We start from the raw sequence: 20,157 nt of genomic DNA, 5'->3' as shown, positions 1-20,157 counted from the left end.
TGTGCTATTTAATGATCAGTTTCAGAGACCAGACTACTGTATTTGGAGCACAAATGGAGAACTTTTGTTCTATTCTATGAGTTTATATTCCTGATTTGGCACTTTTATTTTGAACATTAATTCACAATGAAGAAAAGCCACTAAACACTTAGATCAAATACACTTTTCTCCAACTAAACGAGCTTGTTAGAACGTAAATAACTTTATATTTGTTGCTCAGTGTTCATTCAATCTTCAACTGTCAGAGCAAACTGAAAGTAGAAGTGAACGCAGCCTTTCTTAGGCGTTGCTAACGCCCAGTAGACATGTATAACCACTATTCCCATTTTTGACAGCTATCAGAAACGGTCTGCTTCCATTGGAGATTCCTCCTGTCCCGAGGGTGAAAAGAAATGGAGAACTGAACTGCAGACCGCCGACCTGAACAACAGCGTCTCACGTAAGCTCGTACATTTGTAATTATAAGATACTTTTGGGTCGGAATAAAGGAACAACTTGTGTATTTACAATGTGCAAGAGAAGATCCAGAGAGCACTTGTTTAGTTCCACTGGAACCAAACCCTCTGAAGACCTTCCTAAATGCTTAGACAGTATTTAGCAACATTTAGTCATTTAGTTCTGGAAAGTGTTAAAGAGTTGAAGGCAGGTGACCTTTACAGGACAATGGGTCTGCTGAGTATGATGTGTTTGGAGAAGGTTTGATGTGTTTTTCTAAATATCATCCAGCTTTTACCAGCTGTTTAGTCCAAGCAAACTCTTGGAAGACATGGAAATGGTTGTTATAGACTAAATTAGATTGAAACCCAATGAAATAAAAGAATAGGTGTCCATAAGAAGACATAACATTTCAAACTGACAGTGAGATGGGTCATTACCCGACTGTTGCTTCTATCATTCAAACATGACAGAATATTTTCCAGTTGAGGACATCTGTGTTACTGCTGTAGATGACAATTGTTAAAGGATTTAAAAGATTGTTTGTTTCAGAGGGTGGTGAACTGCAGGAGGTGATAGAAGGTCATAAGATGAGTCTGAAGAGAAGATGTGAACATGTGACTGAAGGAACTCATGAAGCAGGAAGTGGAACCCTGCTGAACAAGATCTACACTGAGCTCTACATCACTGAGGGACAAAGTGAGGAGGTGGACACACAACATGAGGTGAGACAGCTTGAGAGAACCTCCAAGAAGAACATCCAGGACACTCCAATCAAGTGCCAGGACATCTTCAAAGTCTTATCTGAGCAGCAGAGACACATCAGAGTGGTTCTGACCAACGGTGTCGCCGGCGTTGGAAAAACCTTCTCAGTGCAGAAGTTCAGTCTGGACTGGGCAGAAGGTTTGGAGAACCAAGACATCAGTCTGGTGCTTCCGCTCTCATGCAGGGAGCTGAACTTGATCAGAGATGAGCAGCACAGTCTTCTCTCACTGCTTCATGTTTTCCATCCAAAATTACAGAAGATCAGAGCAGAAGATCTGACTGTCTGGAAACTTCTGTTCATCTTTGATGGCCTGGATGAAAGCAGATTTTCACTGGGTTTCAACAAGCATCAGGTCATCTCTGATGTCACACAAGTATTGTCCGTTGACGTGCTCCTGGTGAGCCTCATCCAGGGGAACCTGCTTCCCTCAGCTCTCATCTGGATCACCTCCAGACCTGCAGCAGCCTATCAGATCCCTCCCTCGTGTGTTGACAGGATCACAGAAGTACGAGGCTTCACTGACTCCCAGAAGGAGGAGTACTTCAGGAGGAGGTTCAGTGATGAAGATCTGTCCAAGAGAATCATCTCACACATCAAGGCCTCCAGGAGCCTCCACATCATGTGTCTGATCCCAGTTTTCTGCTGGATCACTGCTATAGTTCTGGAGGACATGATGACCAGAGACCAAAGAGGAGAGCTGCCCAAAACCCTGACTGACCTCTACTCACACTTCCTGAGGGTTCAGATAAAGAGGAAGAAGCAGAAGTATGGAGGAAAGCAGAGACCAGAGGAACTGACTGAGGCTGATAAAGAACTCCTTCTGAAGTTGGGTCGGCTGGCGTTTGAACATCTGGAGAAAGGAAACATCATGTTCTACTCAGAAGACCTGGAGCGATGTGGACTGGACGTCTCCGAGGTGTCGGTGTACTCAGGAGTTTGTACAGAGATCTTCAAGAGAGAGAGTGTGATCTTCCAGAAATCAGTCTACTGCTTTGTTCATCTGAGCGTTCAGGTGTTTCTGGCTGCCGTCTACATGTTCCACCGTTACACCAGGAAAGACACAGTGGTTATAAGTCAGTTCCTAAAATATTCTCAACCAATCCGCTTTTCCGGGTTTGCTGGGTTGTTTACAAATTACGATCCAGCAGCATCTCTTGATGACTTCCTCGGGAGAGCACTCATGAAATCTCTCAAAAGTGAAAATGGCCACCTGGACTTGTTTGTTCGCTTCCTTCATGGTCTCTCTCTGGAGTCCAATCAGAGGATCTTGGGTGGACTGTTGGATCAGAGGAATAGCCACCCAGAAACCATCCAGAAGGTCCTCAACAACCTGAAGGAGCTGAACAGTGATGAATTCTCTCCAGACAGAAGCATCAACATCTTCCACTGTCTGATGGAGATGAAGGATCAGTCAGTCCATCAGGAGATCCAAGTGTTCCTGAAGTCAGGGGAGATATCAGAGAGGGAACTGTCAGAGATCCACTGTTCAGCTCTGGCCTACCTGCTGCAGATGTCAGAGGAGGTTCTGGATGAGCTGAACCTGCAGCAGTACAACACCTCAGAGGAGGGACGACGTCGCCTGATTCCAGCTGTGAGGAACTGCAGGAAGGTCGTGTAAGTAAAGATTTTTGGGGCCGGACATCGGCGTTTAAATCAAGCGAGTGGATCATGTCAGGTAGCAATACCCCCTCCAGTGGTCATTCCTTCAATTCTTTATCTCCATTGCAGCGTCCATAAATTAAAAACAACAACAATTCATCCAGAAATGTTCAACACTGGCTGGATATAAGTTCAAAGGTCAATCCAGACAAACCAACATAAGGCAGGAATAATAGGAGCCACAAGTTAACTGACTATCATGAAATTACTGTCATGTCATTAAATAACTTTTGTTTGTTTGTGTACATCGTATTCTAACGACAGAAAAACACATTTTAACTAATGACACGTGACTATTTTGCTTCATTTGTTCAACGTAAAAACAGCCGGCCTCGTTGGTTTAAATGGGTGTTTTAGGTCTTTGTGGCGGTTCCGTTTGGAGCCTTTATGTGACCCACAAAGTTGTTTGAGCCTTTCCACACCCGTTAGGTGGCAACTTCATCACTAGCAACAAAAGGTGCAGTGAAAATGATTTGAAGGGAAACAGGCAGATATAACAGAAGCTGAGGGCAATCGATGCAACCAGAGACTCTGATGTCATCGATCGGATCGCTGAATTAAGACTTGACGCACCATCGTACAAATTGGATGAAATGCAAAATATCCAAAGAGCCGATAGACAGATAAAAAGATGCACGTCTCTTTAAACAATTTGCTATAATCATTTTAAATATTGAGTAATTATGAGCTGTTCTAAAATAAGACAAATGTTGAGAATAATTCAGTTGCATTTCAGATCTGATGGTCGTTCAAACTGTTGCTCTACGGTGTTGAATTTAGCTTTTCCAGGAAATGAGCTACATTTGTGTTGAGGTAGATTCTCAGATAAGTTGATGAGAAATCCCAAAGTTTGACTCACTATTTTTGTTTCATGCACAACAGACTGTCTGATAGTTTTCTTTCAAAGAGTCATTGGGAAGTTGTGGCCTCAGCAATGACGTCAAACCCTTCACATCTACGGGAGCTGAGATTAAGCTGGAACCAAAACCTGGCAGATGCCGACGTAAAGTTACTGTCTTCTGCAATGATGCATCCAAACTGCAGACTGGAGACGCTCAGGTCAGGAGGCCTCTGTTGGCCTTTTCTAAGTTTCTTTACATTTTCTGCTTTTCTCTTCATTTTCATATTTAGAAATGTGTTTTTATTTGCCCCATTTATTTCTTTTCCAGGCTGTGGTTCTGCAGTTTATCAGAGATCAGCTGTGGCTCTCTGGCCTCGGCGCTGAGGTCCAATCCCTCCCATCTGAGGGTTCTGGACCTGGTTGAGACCGAGCTGAAGGATCCAGGAGTGAAGGTGCTCTGTGGTGCTCTCCAGGATCCTCTCTGTGAGCTGGAGACTCTCAGGTCAGTCAGAGATGATCCAGTACTTTCCCAGGTGTAACTAGTTAGACAATAACTGTTTCCATGTTTGATCTTTGTTATAAACGTAGTGTTACAGTTCTCAGAAAAAAGACCACACAGGACAGATTTGCAGTATTAAATTGGTTGTGGAAATCTGTCCCATGTGAGGATGGTCATCAATGACTAGAAAGGAAGTATCAGTTGTAGATTTGTCTTGTTTTATTTTAGGCTGGCCACAAAACCGCCCAAACATTCAGACCAATCAAAAATGGTTCTTCCTGTCTTTTAAAGATCAGAAGGAAAACTGGAAACCCCAAAAAGAAAGCTGCTGCAGTGTGCCATGCCCCTTCTCTCCTGAGAAAAGCCATCCCAAAAAAGAGAAAAGCCCAAGTGTGAAGTGAGCCCCCTGTTAAACCTTGGTACCGAAAGCCTGCAGTCATTCTCATCTTAGGTGGCTTCATTCCAGCCAAAGCCCAAACCTGCCTCCCTCTTAAAGGGGCAGCAGGTCAGTCCAACCACAGAAACCTTCATGAAGATCTGAAGCTTTCAGCATCCACAATTGTTGCACCTCACTTCCATTGGAGTCCAAATCAAAAGTCAACAAGTTGATTCTACACCGATTCTACACAATGCAACCATTTTAAAAAGGTTTCCATCCATAAGTTTTCACACATTTTTAGATAAATCTGTTTGTTCATCGCCTCCTTCTGTTGTAATGGTCATTAAAGAAAATGACCTTATTGGAGTTTTTCTCCTCACAAATCTGACTTTCTATGAACGATGCAATAAATGCAGCTTGCAATCTAAGACAATATGGAAGTATGTGTATATAATAGTAGTGGAAGTAGCTCATAAAATAATACATTTGCTCTTCTCATCGAATCTTTCTATGTTATTAAAGAGAAACCTGCTCTTAGTCAACAACATCTAAGACATCAGCCAAAAATCCTAATTTTCCACAATATAATATAAAACAGTAGAGAAGACTCTTTCTGCAGAGACCCTGGTGGCAGGAATGCAGAAGTATCACCTGCTCAACTTGGAAGGTGGAGCAGAAACCACCAGCTGAGAAGGTCCTCAGCCAGAGGAAGTGGTGGAGAACCATGAAACTTGCTAAGCTCCACCTCAGCTCCAGAGACGGGCTGAGCTGGAGCTGTGGCACCAGGTATCGCCCAGAAGAGCCTCCAACAAACAAGCTCTTCTCTTGGGAGGAGAGGGCTTTGAATCTCAGCTCAGTGTGCTTGTCTCTAGTAGGTGGCAGCTGCACCTTTTCCTGAGCTCCTTGTTGATGCCCTGAGGGGAATTGATGCTCCTGCAATGTTCTCTGGCAGCACTGAGCTTGCAGTGGGGCAATCAAACACACTGTGGGGGGGCTCTCTTTCCTTCTCTCAGCTGGAGAACAAGTGACACCAGCTGCCAATCATTGTTGGAGAAAGGTGCAGTCAGGGGAACTATGCGCCCAGACTATAGCCACCCTTCCAGCATCCAGCAGTGTCTAAAACCTTTGATTTGGTTTCACCAGAGAGTGTAGGGATTGCAGGGTCGCTGCAGCATCGCCCACAAGCTGTCAGGAGTGGGTCGCTTTGTCCCAACTCCTGACAAGAGTTGAGTGCTATTGAGAAATGTGGTCTCACAAACTTGGAAGGTGTTTTGACCTACACACACTTTACATACGGTGTAGATCTGGTCCAACCGCCCTGAAAGAACCCAAAATAGGAACATACGGCAGATAAGCCGGTGCAGGACCAGAGGTTTGTTGCTTGTAAGCTGTGTTTTGCTCTGGTACATGTTGATTTTTATTTGTCTTCTCTCAAAATAATTGTTATTTTAGACTAAGTCGCTGCAGTTTATCAGAGACCAGCTGTGATTCTGTGGCCTCAGCTCTGAAGTCCAACCTCTCCCATCTGAGGGTTCTGGTGGTGAAGTGAGGCTGTTCTCAACACTGCTGTGATGCACCACATTAAAAAAAATTCCTTGTAATATCGTGAATTCAGGTCTGACCCAACTAAGAACTAACGTAGGTTTAGTACTGACGCAGATAACATGCAGACCTGCACCGTATAACCTCATCCTGCATTTTTCAGATTGATTAACTGCAGTTTATCAGAGATCAGCTGTGACTCTCTGGCCTCGGCGCTGAGGTCCAATTCCTTCCATCTCAGAGAACTGGACCTGAGTTGGAACCGGCTGAAGGATTCAGGAGTGAAGCTGCTCTGTGGTTTTCTCCACTTTCCAAACTGCCGACTGGAAACTCTGAGGTAAACACCATTCTCAAAAATGTCCATTATTCCATCCGAGGGTCCTCACACTTTCTGAGTGTGTGTGTTGTGCCCAGTTCCTTCAGGAGGGAGGGCCACACGGGGACCACTTATTCATGATAAATTGATTTAAGGACAATGAAAAAGCCGACAGATGGTAACCAAAATTAGACAAAACTAGGTGAGGGTGCCTGGTAGACACCAGCCAACGAGGAGGGAGATGGTGAGGGAGACAGGAAGTCATCTAAGACAGGTTGTGCCTTTAAAGATGAGCCCCAGGTGAGATGGATCTCCATGATGAGATGGGAGGGAAAGAGGTGGGAGAACCTGGGAAGAGTGAGGGCCAGAACAATATATATTCTCCTCTGGAACAGTGCAAACCTGAGAGGTTGGAATTGTGGTAATTACATATTACTATCATTTTTTAACCTGTAACTAAATTAAATATTTACAGATCATGCCTTTGATTAACCTTTCAGATTAATACTGGTTTCACTTATAACCTTATAAAAGTTTCCCTTCTGTATTTAGATTAAGGTACTGCAGTTTATCAGAGATCAGCTGTGGCTCTCTGGCCTCGGCGCTGAGGTCCAATCCCTCCCATCTCAGAAAACTGGACCTGAGTCAGAACCAGCTGCAGGATTCAGGAGTGAAGCTGCTGTCTGATCTCGTAGAGAATCCACACTATGGGCTGGAGACATTGGGTCAGTAGCTGGTTGAAGCCAGTCAACTCCCGCTCATCTGCTGCATCACTCACTGACCACTGGTGAAGAGCATCTGTGGAAACATCTGCCGTCTACTCCCTCCATAGATGAAAAATTCAGTTTTTAAAAAGCGCTGGTGGACTTTCAGGAGATCAGTCGATGGTCGACAAAGCAGAAGCAGCTTCGCCTTGAAGTTAAATGAGTTCCTGGTATCACACAATGCATCTTTATAAAGTTCTAAATGGCTCCTCGGCCACTCTTAGAAGCATGGAAACATTCTCTTAATTGTCTCTTCAAATGTCTGTATTATACGTTACTATTTTACATCATGCCTTCAGAATCTTTAGGGTTTAGTATTTACTGTCTCTGTGACATGGAGCATTGGAATATTTCAGCTGCAACCAGCAAAAACCCATCAGAATGACGGCTATCGGTGGGAACCACAGGTCATTTGACTTTAGTCAATCTGTTAAATGTTATAGGATACTTGTTCATTGTTATGACTATTTGATCATGTTAAAGGGGTTGAAACCATATTTTGAAAGATAAAGGCGGTGTGTGATTAGAAACTCTTTCTGAACTCTGGTGCTCTGAAACATCTCCGCTTCCATTTTCAGCTGTTTTTATTCTCAATAATGTCAAATCATCCATCCATCCAAATCGTTGTCCTGTTGGACCACCAAAGGACAAACACTTTCCATTTAGCACGGACAAAAAAAACCCAAATCCTGTTTAGCAATAAAGCTTGGCTCCATTCTCAGGTTTGTAGGTGCAGCATGAAGTCAGGCCCACTGCTGCTTTCTGCAGCTTTAGGAGAACAAGAATAGATTTTATCAGCAGACTGTGAGAATAAACAAGTGCTGGATTAAATTAGACACACAAAAGACAGTAGATGGGGCCAAAGAGTAAAGATGCTTTTTGTAAAAAAAAATTAAAATAAATAATAATAATAAACGATACAGCTGAGGCTGAAAGTGTCTGAAATAGTCTAATCGTTTAATTATTTATCCCTCTCCACATTAAACAAGACTTTAAAATTGCTCTTCTGTGATTAAGAAGCTCACCCATTTCCGCATGTCAAGCTTTGCCTCCGTTCAGAGGTTCTGGCTTCAACCATAAATTATTCTAAAAACGGAATAATTAAATTAAGAAAAAGAATAATCTTAGAATAAGAAAGGGATTGCGAAGTACACAGTCACAGATTCTCAATTTAATTTTTATGCTTATTTTTGTGAATATATTTTAGATTTGATATTTTTTTTAAATTTGAAACTTTACTGTGTTTCCTTATGTGTTTATCTGCTTTGTGTTATGTGACTGAGGATCAAAACATTTTTACATGTACATTTTGGCATAAGTTAAATTACATTTGTGTAATTCTAATAGTTTAATATCATACAGTGTAAATATTTGCATGAGGAAGTTTATGTAATGATAAATAAAGTTGATGAGTCTTTATATTTTCTGTTAAGTTTAAATGTATTTTTTATTTGACTCTTTATTTGCATATTTGAATGAAACTTGAACGCAAAGTTGTCTGCTCCTTTGTTTACTTCCGGTTGCTGTCGCTAGTTTCCGGTCTCGTGAGCTCACTCTCGCTAGCTTGTCACTGACGGTGGTTGTCAGCGCAGCATCAGCGAGTCTCCAGCCCGGACGCGGCTCCTTCGTGCGTCCACAGAGGCTCCGTCTGTCTCCTACTGACTTGTATCTCGACATTTTGTCGTCGCTGCTGTTTGTCAAACGTTTGCTGGAACTTGTGGCGCTCGGCTGCCGGCGACGGCAACTATATCTGTTTTAAAGAAGCGGAGGAGACCGCGGAGGAGGTTCCGAGGATGAACCCTCAGTGCGCCCGCTGTGGGAAGATCGTCTACCCGACAGAGAAAGTGAGCTGCCTGGACACCGTGAGCTGGATGACCCGGAGAAGCGTCCTTTTAGTCCGTTTTAGCGAGGATGACAGAAACGGGAACCTTTGGGCAGGTCCTGTGAAGTTGGACACGTCGGTGATTGAGAAGTGGAAGGAAAACGACCCTTAAATAGCTTTTTAGGACTTAAATGGCAAATATCACAGAAAAAGAGCTCATCAATAACTGTAAATGAGCCAGACTTGCTGGTCAAACCAGGCTTTTGGAGGAAATCTGGCCTCCTTTTAAGGTTTTTAAATGCATTTCTTTAAACTCTTAGAACACAGAGGAACTCTTGTATTGGGGGCATAAAAGGTACATTGTTACCTGGTAAAATCCAGTCAAAAGAGCACTAAAAGCATGAATAAACTGAATCATGTAGATTCTAATGACATAAGCTGGAGCTCTTCCAGTTACAGCCCATAATGAGACTGCAACTGTTTCTGTGAAAGTGAACTTTTATACAGTTTACATTCTGCAGATTTCTGTCCAATTTCAATGCAAACATTCACGTTAATCGATATAATAGAAATCTGTTACACATCATGGATCAGTCAGTAATCTTGGACAACAGCAACGTTTAATCCTGGATCACTGCTCCATATATTTAAATGAACAAAGACGGCTGATGCTGATTTAAGACAGAATTCCTGCATTTGGCGCTTTAGTCCAAAGCCTCACATGCAGAAGCGTTGTCTCTCAGCACCATCTGCACAGAGGGGAAGTGCAGCACCTTTTGTCTGTAAATGCACAGAGAAAATGTTCATCTTGGCTTTAGATGCATTTACAGCACTGATCCTATCAGCAACAGTCTCACCTTTGCCTTGCAGCTCCCAGTTCAAACTGTTCCGTTTCCCAGTAATGTCCGTTAAAAATGCAAGGTCAAGTGTCCAGGCAGTGTCCTTCCCCGAACCCCTCCTCCCCTCCTCCCGCACGCTGAGGACTCCTTACAGTTCGCCTACCGGGACAAGGTCGGTGTAGAGGACGCCATCATCTACCTGCTGCACCGACTCCACTGGCATCTGGACAAGGGGAGTGGCACAGCGAGAATCCTCTTTTTGGATTTCTCGAGTGCCTTCAACACGATCCAGCCCCTTGTCCTACAGGACAAGCTTCTACAGATGCGAGTGGACCCCTTCCTGGTTGCTTGGATCTCCAGCTACCTCACCGACAGGCTGCAGTTCGTCAGGATGAAGGACATCACGTCTGACACTGTGGTCAGCAGCATCGGGGCTTGTTACGATCCCAGTTATGTGGTTTAGCTTGCTTTTACTGTGCGCTCTGCGCACCTTTGCGCATTTGGTTCCGTTTTGTCCCGCCCCCGTGTTTTGTGTTTCTCTGTTTCAATAGGTGCTGCGCCATGGTCTGTGATTGGCTCGTTCGTGATTGGCGTCCTTTTAAAAACCCTGGGGTGCCACCCAACGAATCCTTCTTGCTCCGTTTTCGTTCTATTCCGTGATTCGCCACGTCAGCGCTACCAGTTCCCACTTCGTTTTTGTGACACGCAGCCCGTCGGTTGCAGTTCGCCTGCTTCTGTGGAGAAGCCACTTTCGTCTACTTTTGGAATGTTTGCCATGCAACGTGCCTTTAACCATTGATAAGACCTCTATACTTTAAGTGCTCACTTATTTTTGTATTACCCCGCACTTTTGCCATTAAATCTATATTTCACTTATTGTTCTTGTGTTGTCTTGTTATTTTATATGACAAAGAGACGAGACGTGTTTCTAAGCCAAGCGTCTTTACTTGTTCCAGCACGTGTACCCCCTAGCCTGCTACCAAGCATGCTGGGTAATGTAGTTGTCCTTCTATTAAACACATAACACCACATCTTCCCCCCTTTAAAGAAAGATTTATCCTTACGGGAAGACATAAAAAAAATGTAATTTTTTTAACTTAGCACTTCTTGGCATTGTAACTGTTTGTAAACAAGTTTCTGCGTAATCTTTGTTTTACATTGAAGAAGAAAATAATAAAGTGCAAATTATCTAAACATCTGAACAGCTTATGAACATGTCATCAATTCTCAACAACCCACAAAGTGCTCAACAGGTCTCGATCAGCCTCTTAGGTGGCTGAACATGTCTCTTTGGTCTCGACAACCCTGCAGCAGGTGGTGATGCTTGCACTTTTGTCAAACCATGGTCAGCACGATCAGGCCCACTACCAGCCGGTTCTGCCGATCCAGCTGTGTCCTGCTGGACGGCTTCCTGGGCCACAGTGTCCCTCTGACTCTGCTGCAGCTGAAGATCTACGCGGTTCCTTCTCAACAGCAGACCACTGTCCACCTGGACTCTGTAGGATCGTGGAGCAACTTCTTCCTGCACCTGTCCGGTTTGCTGCCATGTGCCTGTGGAACAGTCCCTGAGACGAACATTGTCTCCAGGCTTCAGCATAGGCAGGTGTTTCGCCTTCCGATCATGCAGCTGTCTTTGTTTCTCCTTCTGGCCCTCCTTCGACTTTCTGATTCTGGATGCCCCTTTGGGTGTCAGCAAGTCCTCACACACTGGCAGGTTAGATCGAATGCGCCTACCCATCAGCATTTGTGCTGGCGACAGTCCATTTTGTAAGGGTGTGCTCCGGTAGATCAGAAGACTCTTTTGGAAGCCGTCATTGGTTTGTGACTTTTTCAACAGGTTTTTTACTGTCTTCACAGAGCTCTCCGCCAAGCCATTTGATTTTGGATATGTTGGGCTCGACATGGTGTGCTTGAATCCCCATTCTTTGGCAAACACAGCAAACTCCCCGCTAGAAAACGGAGGCCCATTGTCCGAAAACAACTCGCACGGGACACCGTGTCTGGCAAAAACAGTCTTTAGATAGCTGATCACTGTTTTGCTCGATGTCGACTGCAGCATTCCAACTTCAGGAAAGTTTGAGAAGTAGTCAGTGACCATTATGTAGCTCTTTCCATCCCAGTCGAACAGATCAGTTCCAACCTTGTAGTAGGGTCTGTGGGGCACTGGATGAGTCATCAGCGGCTCAGCTTGTTGTTTTGGTCTGTAGATGCGGCATAGTTCACATGATGCCGTTATCTGGCTAATATCTTGATTTATTCTTGGCCAGTACATTACTTCCCTAGCTCTACGCTTACACTTGACCTCTCCAAGGTGGCCTTCATGTATCTTTTGTAGCATCAGTCTACGCAGAGAAGAAGGAATAACAAGCTTGCTCCCTTTCATCACGATGTCATCCACCACTGTGAGCTCTGCTCTACAATTCCAGTAATCTTGTATTTTAACAGGGCAATTCTTTTTATTGTCAGGCCATCCTTTCAATATTGCACTCTTGAGTTCTGTCATTGTTTCATCTGCAATAGTCTCTCTCTGTATTCGCAGTGTTTTGTCTTCAGTCACTGGCAGAGATGTGACAACCATGTCCACGTATGCCTCTATTTCTATGCTTTCCTTACTGTCTGGCTGTTCTTTCTTGTCTACTGCCCTAGACAGAGTGTCGGCTGTGTACATGTATTTTCCTTGAGTGTATATCATGTGCACGTCGTATGTTTGCAGCCTGATTAGCATTCGTTGTATACGTACCGGACAGTAATTTAATGGTTTGTTCATAATAGACACCAGTGGTTTGTGATCAGTTTCCACTTCAAACATCTTGCCATAAACGTACTGATGGAAACGTTCACATGCATACAAGCTTGCTAACAACTCTTTTTCAATTTGAGCGTACCTGGACTCGGCGCTCGTCAAGGCTCGTGATGCATAGGCAACAGGTAACCACTGCTCTTCATGTTGCTGCAGCAGCACTGCTCCTAAACCATATTGTGATGCATCTGCCGAAATTCTTGTGCTCTTCTCTGGGTCGTAGAACCTCAAGACAGGTGCCTGTGTCAGAATTTCTTTCAGTTTTAGGAAACACTGTTCTTGCTCGTGAGACCAAACCCATTCAATCTTTTGCTCAAGCAGACTCCTGAGAGGTGCTGACTGTGTTGACAGTTGTGGGACAAATTTGGCTAGGTAGGTGACCATCCCCAGGAACCTTCTGACCTCATCTTTGTTAGTTGGTCTCTCCATGTTGTTAATAGCTGAAGTTTTTCTCGGGTCGGGCTTCACCCCCTCTTCACTCACAACATCTCCCACAAAGGTAAGTGATTTGACTCCGAACTCACATTTGTCTTTGTTAAGTTTCAGATTCACCTCCCTTGTCTTGTCCAGCACTTGTCTCAGTCTTCTGTCGTGTTCTTCTCGAGTTGAGCCCCAAACGATGATGTCATCCATCATTGTCTCAACTCCAGGAATGTGCTCAAAAATCATGTGAATAGTCTTATGATAGACCTCAGGTGCCGACAAGATACCATATGGCAGACGAAGAAATCTGTACCTTCCCTCTGGAGTATTGAATGTGCACAGACGGGAACTCTCCTCATCCAGTCTCATCTGCCAGAAGCCTGACGAAGCATCTAATTTACTGAACCATTTAGCTCCAGCAAATTGTGCCATGATTTCTTCTCTGGTTGGTAACTTGAAGTGTTCTCTTTTGATTGCTTTATTTAGATCCCTTGGATCTAGGCACGTTCTCAGGGCACCTGTTTTCTTTTGCAGAACGACAAGCGAGCTGACCCATTCCGTTGGCTCGTCAATTTTCTTGATGACTCCCAGTTTTTCCATGCGCACCAGTTCATCTTTTAGTTTTTCTCGCAGAGCAAATGGAATTTTTCTGCAAGGATGCACAACAGGAGTCACACTTTTATCCACACGTATCTTATGTCGACCAGGCAGGCATCCAAGTCCTTCAAAACAGTCTTTATATTCCTCCATAAGTGATTCCTGAGTATTTGCAGTATCTGATGATGTCACTACAAACACTCTTTTGACCAGACTGAGCTTTATGCAAGTACTGAGACTCAGGATTGGTTGTACACTCATATCCACAATCAGTAGTTGTGCTCTTATCTGTCGACATTTGTGTTTGAAGGTTGCAATACAACCACCTTTCACAGGAACACGTTCTCCGGTATATCCACTCACTTTTGTTTTTACCGGATGAATTTTGCTCTTTACTGTCAGTTTTTTGTAATCTTCTAAGGATATCAGATTTACATGAGCACCTGTATCTATCTTGAAAGGTATTATTGTCTGGTTGAGTTCTATTGGCACAATCCATTCCTCTTTCTCGGTTGCACTAGACTGCACCATGTTCACTATGAACTCATCATCCTCCTCTTCTTCAACTGTGTGGACTTTCTGTCTTGAAGCCGCTCTGCAGCATTTAGCATAGTGATTGTTTTTTCCACAGTTGTTACAGATCTTTCCAAATGCAGGGCAGGATTTAGGCTTGTGACTGCCTCCACACTTACCACATTTAAACTCCTTAGATTTCTCTTTTTGTTTGGCAGATGTTATCTTCTTTCTTTGTTCTTTGTGAATGGCATGCACCGATGTTTCACCTCTCCGCAACTCTTTTGCTTGGGCTCTTGTAGTTTCTGCTGCTCTACACATACTGACACACTTATCTAATGTAAGTCCTGTTTCTCTCAGCAGTCTTTCTCGAAGTGCATTGTCCATTGTCCCACAAACAATTCTATCTCTCACTAGTGAGTCTCTAAGAGTGTCAAATTCGCACGTTTTGCTTAGCGTGTGAAGCTCTGCCAGGTATTGGTCGAAAGGTACTCCTGACTGCTGCTCGTGTGTAAAAAACTTGTACCTCTCGAAGGTCACATTTTGTCTTGGCACAAAGTATTCTTCAAACTTTGCCATTAGCTGTGCTAGAGTCAAATTAGCTTCCTCTAGTTGAAAACTATTATATATATCCAATGCATCTTCTCCAATGACATGCAGAAGGATATGAGCTTTCAGTTTCTCATCATTACCTCCGGCTCTGCTTGCTGCCAAATATATGTTAAATCTTTGCTTGAAACGTTTCCAGTTTTCTGCAAGATTACCAGTCAGTAGCATGGAGCTAGGTGGGCTTAGCTTATCCATGACCGCACGTGAGGTAAATTACCGTGAATCCACAGCTCTTTCTTGTTGGGTAATTTCCACTTTTGGCAGGAGATCCTCTTTTACTTGTGTAATCGTCCTGGTCCTCCGCTTCACTTTACCGCCACTTGTAGCCGGTCACACGCCGCTGCAAACTCCTCCGCTGTTGCTTCATTAGCACGTCTCCTTCCCGCGACTCAAGTCTTCTCTTTTTCCTTTTTTTTTGTGGTTCATTCGTGGCAAACGTTCTATCCGACGCTGCTCACGATCCCGCTTCTGACACCATGTGTTGTCTTGTTATTTTATATGACAAAGAGACGAGACGTGTTTCTAAGCCAAGCGTCTTTACTTGTTCCAGCACGTGTACCCCCTAGCCTGCTACCAAGCATGCTGGGTAATGTAGTTGTCATTCTATTAAACACATAACACCACAGTTCTGGCGTTATTCCTCGTGCCACCTTCACTTTTCCCTGGTTCACAATTCCATACCCTAGACTGGAACGTGACAAATGGGGGCTCGTCCGGGATATTTGATCCCATAGCTTTTTGTAATTTTGTTTAGCGCCCTTAATCTTTTGTGATTTTGATTTCTTTGATTTTTCCGTAGGTGTGCGTCTGCAATCCAGATGTCTGGTGAGTCAGCGTGTTCCCAGCTGGGTTGTTTTCAACCCTTCCTTCGGGGCACTATTTGTTTTTTTTTGTATGTTTTAATTTGCCTTTTTGGGAGTAACTCCAGGGGGAGGTACGCTAGTCAAAGAGTGGACTTAAGATAAAGTCCTCTCTTATGACGTTAAGCGTTTAAAGGCGCCTTCCATTGGTACGCCCTGAAGAGTTAGATAGGTGAGTTAGTTTCCTGGTTAGGCAGTCAGGACCAGACTCTCTGACACCCTGCGTCTTGGGGTGGTTGCAGTGCAGTCTCTCGGATTTTGTTAATACTAATTTTGGAGGCATTTGGCACGCCGCACGCGTTTTACGCACCAGATTTTGCATGGTTTTTGGCTTCTTTCTGATCTACATTGTACATTTCTGCTTGAATTCTCCATTAACCGAAGTTTTTTGGTGTTACAGGATGGCGTCTGTTGAAGATTTTTGTAAGAATCCTACGAAGGATAGTTTGTTACGCTGCACTAAAGAGCAGCTAATTAGTATTGCGGAACATTATTCTGTAACTATTACTAGTGACGATAAAAAGCTTAAGGCAGCATTGTTGGAGAAAGTAGAAAAGGGCTTGATCGATAAAAATATTATTGCTAAAGCTGAAAGTGTCGGCTCCCCGTCAAATTTGCCCCAATCGCCAACTGCAGAGCTTTCGTTTAAAATGCAGGAGTATAATTTGGAAGGTCGCAAATTGCAGCTCCATACAGCACAACTTAGAGCAGACCGTGAGGCTATGGCTCTTAGAGAGAAAGAACTCGAAAAAGAGGTTCGTTTACGACAGTTAGAGGTGGATAAAGAAATCGAATTAAGGAAGTTGGAACAACAAGAAAGAGAGAGTCAGAAAAAGATGGAGTTACAACGCGAGCGTGAGGAGCGAGAATTTAATTTGAAAAAACTTGAGTTGGAATATTCGGCTAAATACTCTGCCGTTAATGTCTCTCCATTTCGTCCTCCAAGCTCTCCTCCTCTGTCTACGGCGTGGCAGGAACGACAGCGTGTCCCTTTCGTTGCCTCTGCGTTACCAGAGTTGCCTCAAGACGCACCACATAACCTCCCGTCATCTGATTCACCTGCTCCACCTTTCGACGTGAGCCGAAATATTCGCATGGTTCCACCATTCAGCGAGCGCGAGGTTGAGAAGTATTTCGCCCACTTTGAACGCGTCGCTTTAACTTTAAAATGGCCAGTCGGTGTTTGGACCTTGCTATTGCAATGTGTGTTAACGGGAAAGGCACAAGCTGTTTATTCAGCTCTTACTGTTGACCAGAGCGCAGACTATAGTATTGTTAAAACTGCTATATTAAACGCATACGAACTTGTACCAGAAGCCTACAGACAAAGATTTCGAGGTCTTAAGAAAAATGACAAGTTGACTTATATGGAGTTTGCGAGAGAGAAAGAAAATGCCTTCGATAGGTGGCTCACTTCTTTACGAGTACAGTCAATGGCTCAACTTCGAGAAGTTGTTCTGCTGGAGGAGTTTAAAAATTGTGTGCCAGAGTCGGTCGCGACTTATATTCATGACCAGAAAGTTACCACGTTGGCACAGGCCGCTGTTTGTGCTGACGAATTCACGCTCACTCATAAAACAGTCTTCACTCGTCGGGCACCATTTCAGTTTTCTAGTCCTAAACGCAGCTGGCGAAATTCTAAGCCGAACAGACCCTCGTCTCCCACCAATGAGAAAAGAGAATGCTTTTACTGTCATGAGTCGGGTCATTTAATCGCTGTTTGTCCTGTGCTGCAAAGAAAAAATCAGTCTCCTAAGCGCCAGCCTAAGAGTGTTGGATTTGTGCGGACTGCCAGCGCTGATGAGTTAAATCATGATATTGACCCCGTGTATGATCCGTTTATCTTGAAGGGAAAAGTCTCTTTAACTGCTAGCGGTGGAGATGGGAAGTCCGTCTCTATTCTTCGGGACACTGGGGCCGCAATTAGCTGTATTCTCGAGTCTGCCCTTCCGTTTTCTGATCGAACATATTGTGGCTCCGATGTTTTACTTACAGGGATCGGGTTGGGGATAACACAAGTTCCCTTGCACAAGATTTACCTGGACACCGATTTAGTGAGCGGTCCTGTGAAGGTTGCTGTTCGGGCACAGCTTCCTGTGACAGGGGTTGAATTCTTATTGGGGAACGATTTGGCTGGCGGAAAAGTGATTCCGATACCTGAAGTGCTCTCTACTCCCTTACAGAATACTAACGAGGACCCTGAGTTTAAAAATGTGTTCCCCGCGTGCGTGGTGACAAGAGCTCAGGCTCGAAAGTTTAAGGATGTGATTGATTTGTCTGACAGTTGTTTGATTTCCGACGATCCATTCCAGTCCCCCTCCAGCCCGCGGTCACAGGCAGCAGACGCTCCGTGGCTGTCCACACTTGATGGTGCTGAAAACGCGCACCTCGACCTGTTGCTGCCCGTTGACAAAGCGCTGATTAGAAGGGAGCAAGAAAGCGACCCTTCTCTCGCTAAATGCCGTGTTGCTGCTACTAAAAATATGGCAACTGAAATTAAGTTGACTGACTATTTTTGGGAGGATGGTTTATTAAAGCGGAAATGGATTCCACCCGTTTTTGCAGATTTGGGCTGGAATACTGTAAATCAATTAGTTGTTCCCGCTAAATACCGCTTACATGTTCTTTCATTGGGGCACGATCATGACTTTGCTGGACACATGGGCATTACTAAAACATATCACCGGATATTAAAGTATTTCTTTTGGCCTGGCTTGAAGTCAGATGTGGTCAAATACTGCAGGTCATGTCATAAGTGCCAAATAGCGGGAAAGCCCAACCAAAAGATTCCACCTGCACCGCTTAAACCGATTCCGGTATTTGGAGAACCATTCGAGCGCATAATATTGGATTGTGCAGGCCCGCTGCCTAAAACGAAAGCCGGACATCATTATATGTTAACTTTAATGTGTGCAGCATCACGATATCCGGAGGCAGTTCCTTTAAGGTCTCTTAAGGCAAAGCCTATAGTAAAAGCGCTACTTTCTTTCTTTTGCACGTTTGGCTTGCCAAAAGTGGTCCAAACGGACCAGGGGTCTAATTTTTTGTCAAGGTTGTTTCGCCAAGTGTTGAAAGTGCTCAAGGTTAAACATGAGGTGTCGAGTGCTTATCATCCTGAGTCTCAGGGAGCTTTGGAAAGAGCGCATCAGTGTCTGAAGTCTCTCCTTCGTATTTACTGTCTCGATTCTGAGAAAGACTGGGATGATGGCCTCCCTCTACTTTTGTTTGCTATTAGGGAGACAGTTCAAGAATCTCTAGGTTTTAGCCCGGCTGACCTAGTTTTTGGACACACGGTGCGCGGTCCATTGAGATTGCTTCGTGAACAATGTGAGGCTGATATAGCCGATAGGAATATTCATGTTTTGGATTATGTGAGTTCTTTTCGAGAGCGTTTACATAAGGCCTGTGAGATCGCTAGAGTAAACCTAGCCACCGCTCAAGACAAAATGAAAACTCGCTTTGACCGGCATTGCAAGGCACGTTCGTTCAGTGCTGGTGACAAAGTTTTAGTGCTTTTGCCAGTATTGGGGTCTGCGTTACAGGCAAAGTTTTCGGGTCCCTACGAAGTTTTGTCTAAACTGAGCGAGACTAACTACGTTATTAGGACACCTGACCGAAAACGAAAAACCCGTTGTGCCACATTGACATGCTTAAGGCCTATGTGCCTCGCGAGGTTGCCTCTGCAGAGATCACCCCTGTGGCCGTCACCAGTGTTGTAACAGCGCCACCTGTCTATTCTCCGGAGGAGGATGACCTAAACCTGCGTGATGTCCCAGTCTCCTCTGCTAGGCTTCCAAATTCAGAAATGCTTCGTGAACTGAGAAATAATTTGTCGCACTTAAGTGGAAAACAGTCTAATGATATATGTGCCTTGATTAATGAGTTTCCAGGTTTGTTTTCCGACGTTCCGTCATTGACCAGTGTACTTCGCCACGACATTGATGTAGGTGACCAGGCACCAATAAAACAGCACCCATATCGTGTCAATCCGACTAAAAGAGCAATTATGCAATCAGAGGTAGCCTATCTTCTCAATCATGGACTGGCCGAGGCCAGTGCTAGCGCGTGGAGTTCGCCGTGTCTCCTGGTTCCCAAACCAGATGGCACGTTTCGATTCTGTACAGACTACAGAAAAGTAAATGCTGCAACGAAAACCGACTCTTTCCCCTTACCTCGTATGGAGGATTGCGTCGACCGTGTTGGCTCCGCCCGCTTCGTTACGAAGTTAGATCTTCTCAAGGGCTATTGGCAAGTGGGATTAATGCCCAGAGCCTCCGAAATTTCTGCCTTCGTTACACCTGACAACTTTGCACAATACAAGGTTATGGCGTTTGGTCTTAAAAATGCCCCGTCAAGCTTCCAACGGCTTATGAATAAAGTTCTCGCTGGTGTCCCAAACTGCGAGTCGTACTTGGATGATGTGGTCATTTACTCATCCTCCTGGTCTGAGCATATTGATAACATTCGCTTGGTTTTCACGCGCTTGAGAGATG

At 44.4% G+C, this 20,157-nt stretch overlaps 2 protein-coding genes across 2 annotated transcripts in view; one reads left to right on the top strand and one right to left on the bottom strand.

The window, feature by feature from the left end:
* Positions 1-20,157, top strand: part of LOC130537297 (uncharacterized) — a 253,319-nt gene that overhangs the window by 107,595 nt on the left and 125,567 nt on the right.
* LOC130537284 (uncharacterized protein K02A2.6-like) lies at positions 10,788-15,385 on the bottom strand. Its single transcript, XM_057053966.1, has 2 exons — positions 13,426-15,385; positions 10,788-13,083 (listed from the first exon to the last, which is right to left on the bottom strand). The coding sequence occupies exons 1-2, from the start codon at positions 14,997-14,999 to the stop codon at positions 11,109-11,111; spliced, it is 3,549 nt and encodes a 1,182-aa protein (XP_056909946.1). The 5' UTR covers positions 15,000-15,385; the 3' UTR covers positions 10,788-11,108.

Source organism: Takifugu flavidus, chromosome 14 (genome assembly GCF_003711565.1).
Source record: "Takifugu flavidus isolate HTHZ2018 chromosome 14, ASM371156v2, whole genome shotgun sequence".
Classification (NCBI taxonomy): Eukaryota; Metazoa; Chordata; class Actinopteri; order Tetraodontiformes; family Tetraodontidae; genus Takifugu; species Takifugu flavidus.
Note: the sequence above shows the minus strand (reverse complement) of the source record. Positions and strands in the feature narration are given on the sequence as shown.

Bases quoted from the DNA above. Each gene is read 5' to 3' on its own strand.
- LOC130537284 (XM_057053966.1), bottom strand. From the start codon at position 14,999: ATGGATAAGCTAAGCCCACCTAGCTCCATGCTACTGACTGGTAATCTT. The intron at 13,084-13,425 runs GTGCACATTCAA...CAACATGGAGAG, and splicing joins GATGAGGAGAGTTCCCGTCT to ACCAACTAACAAAGATGAGG.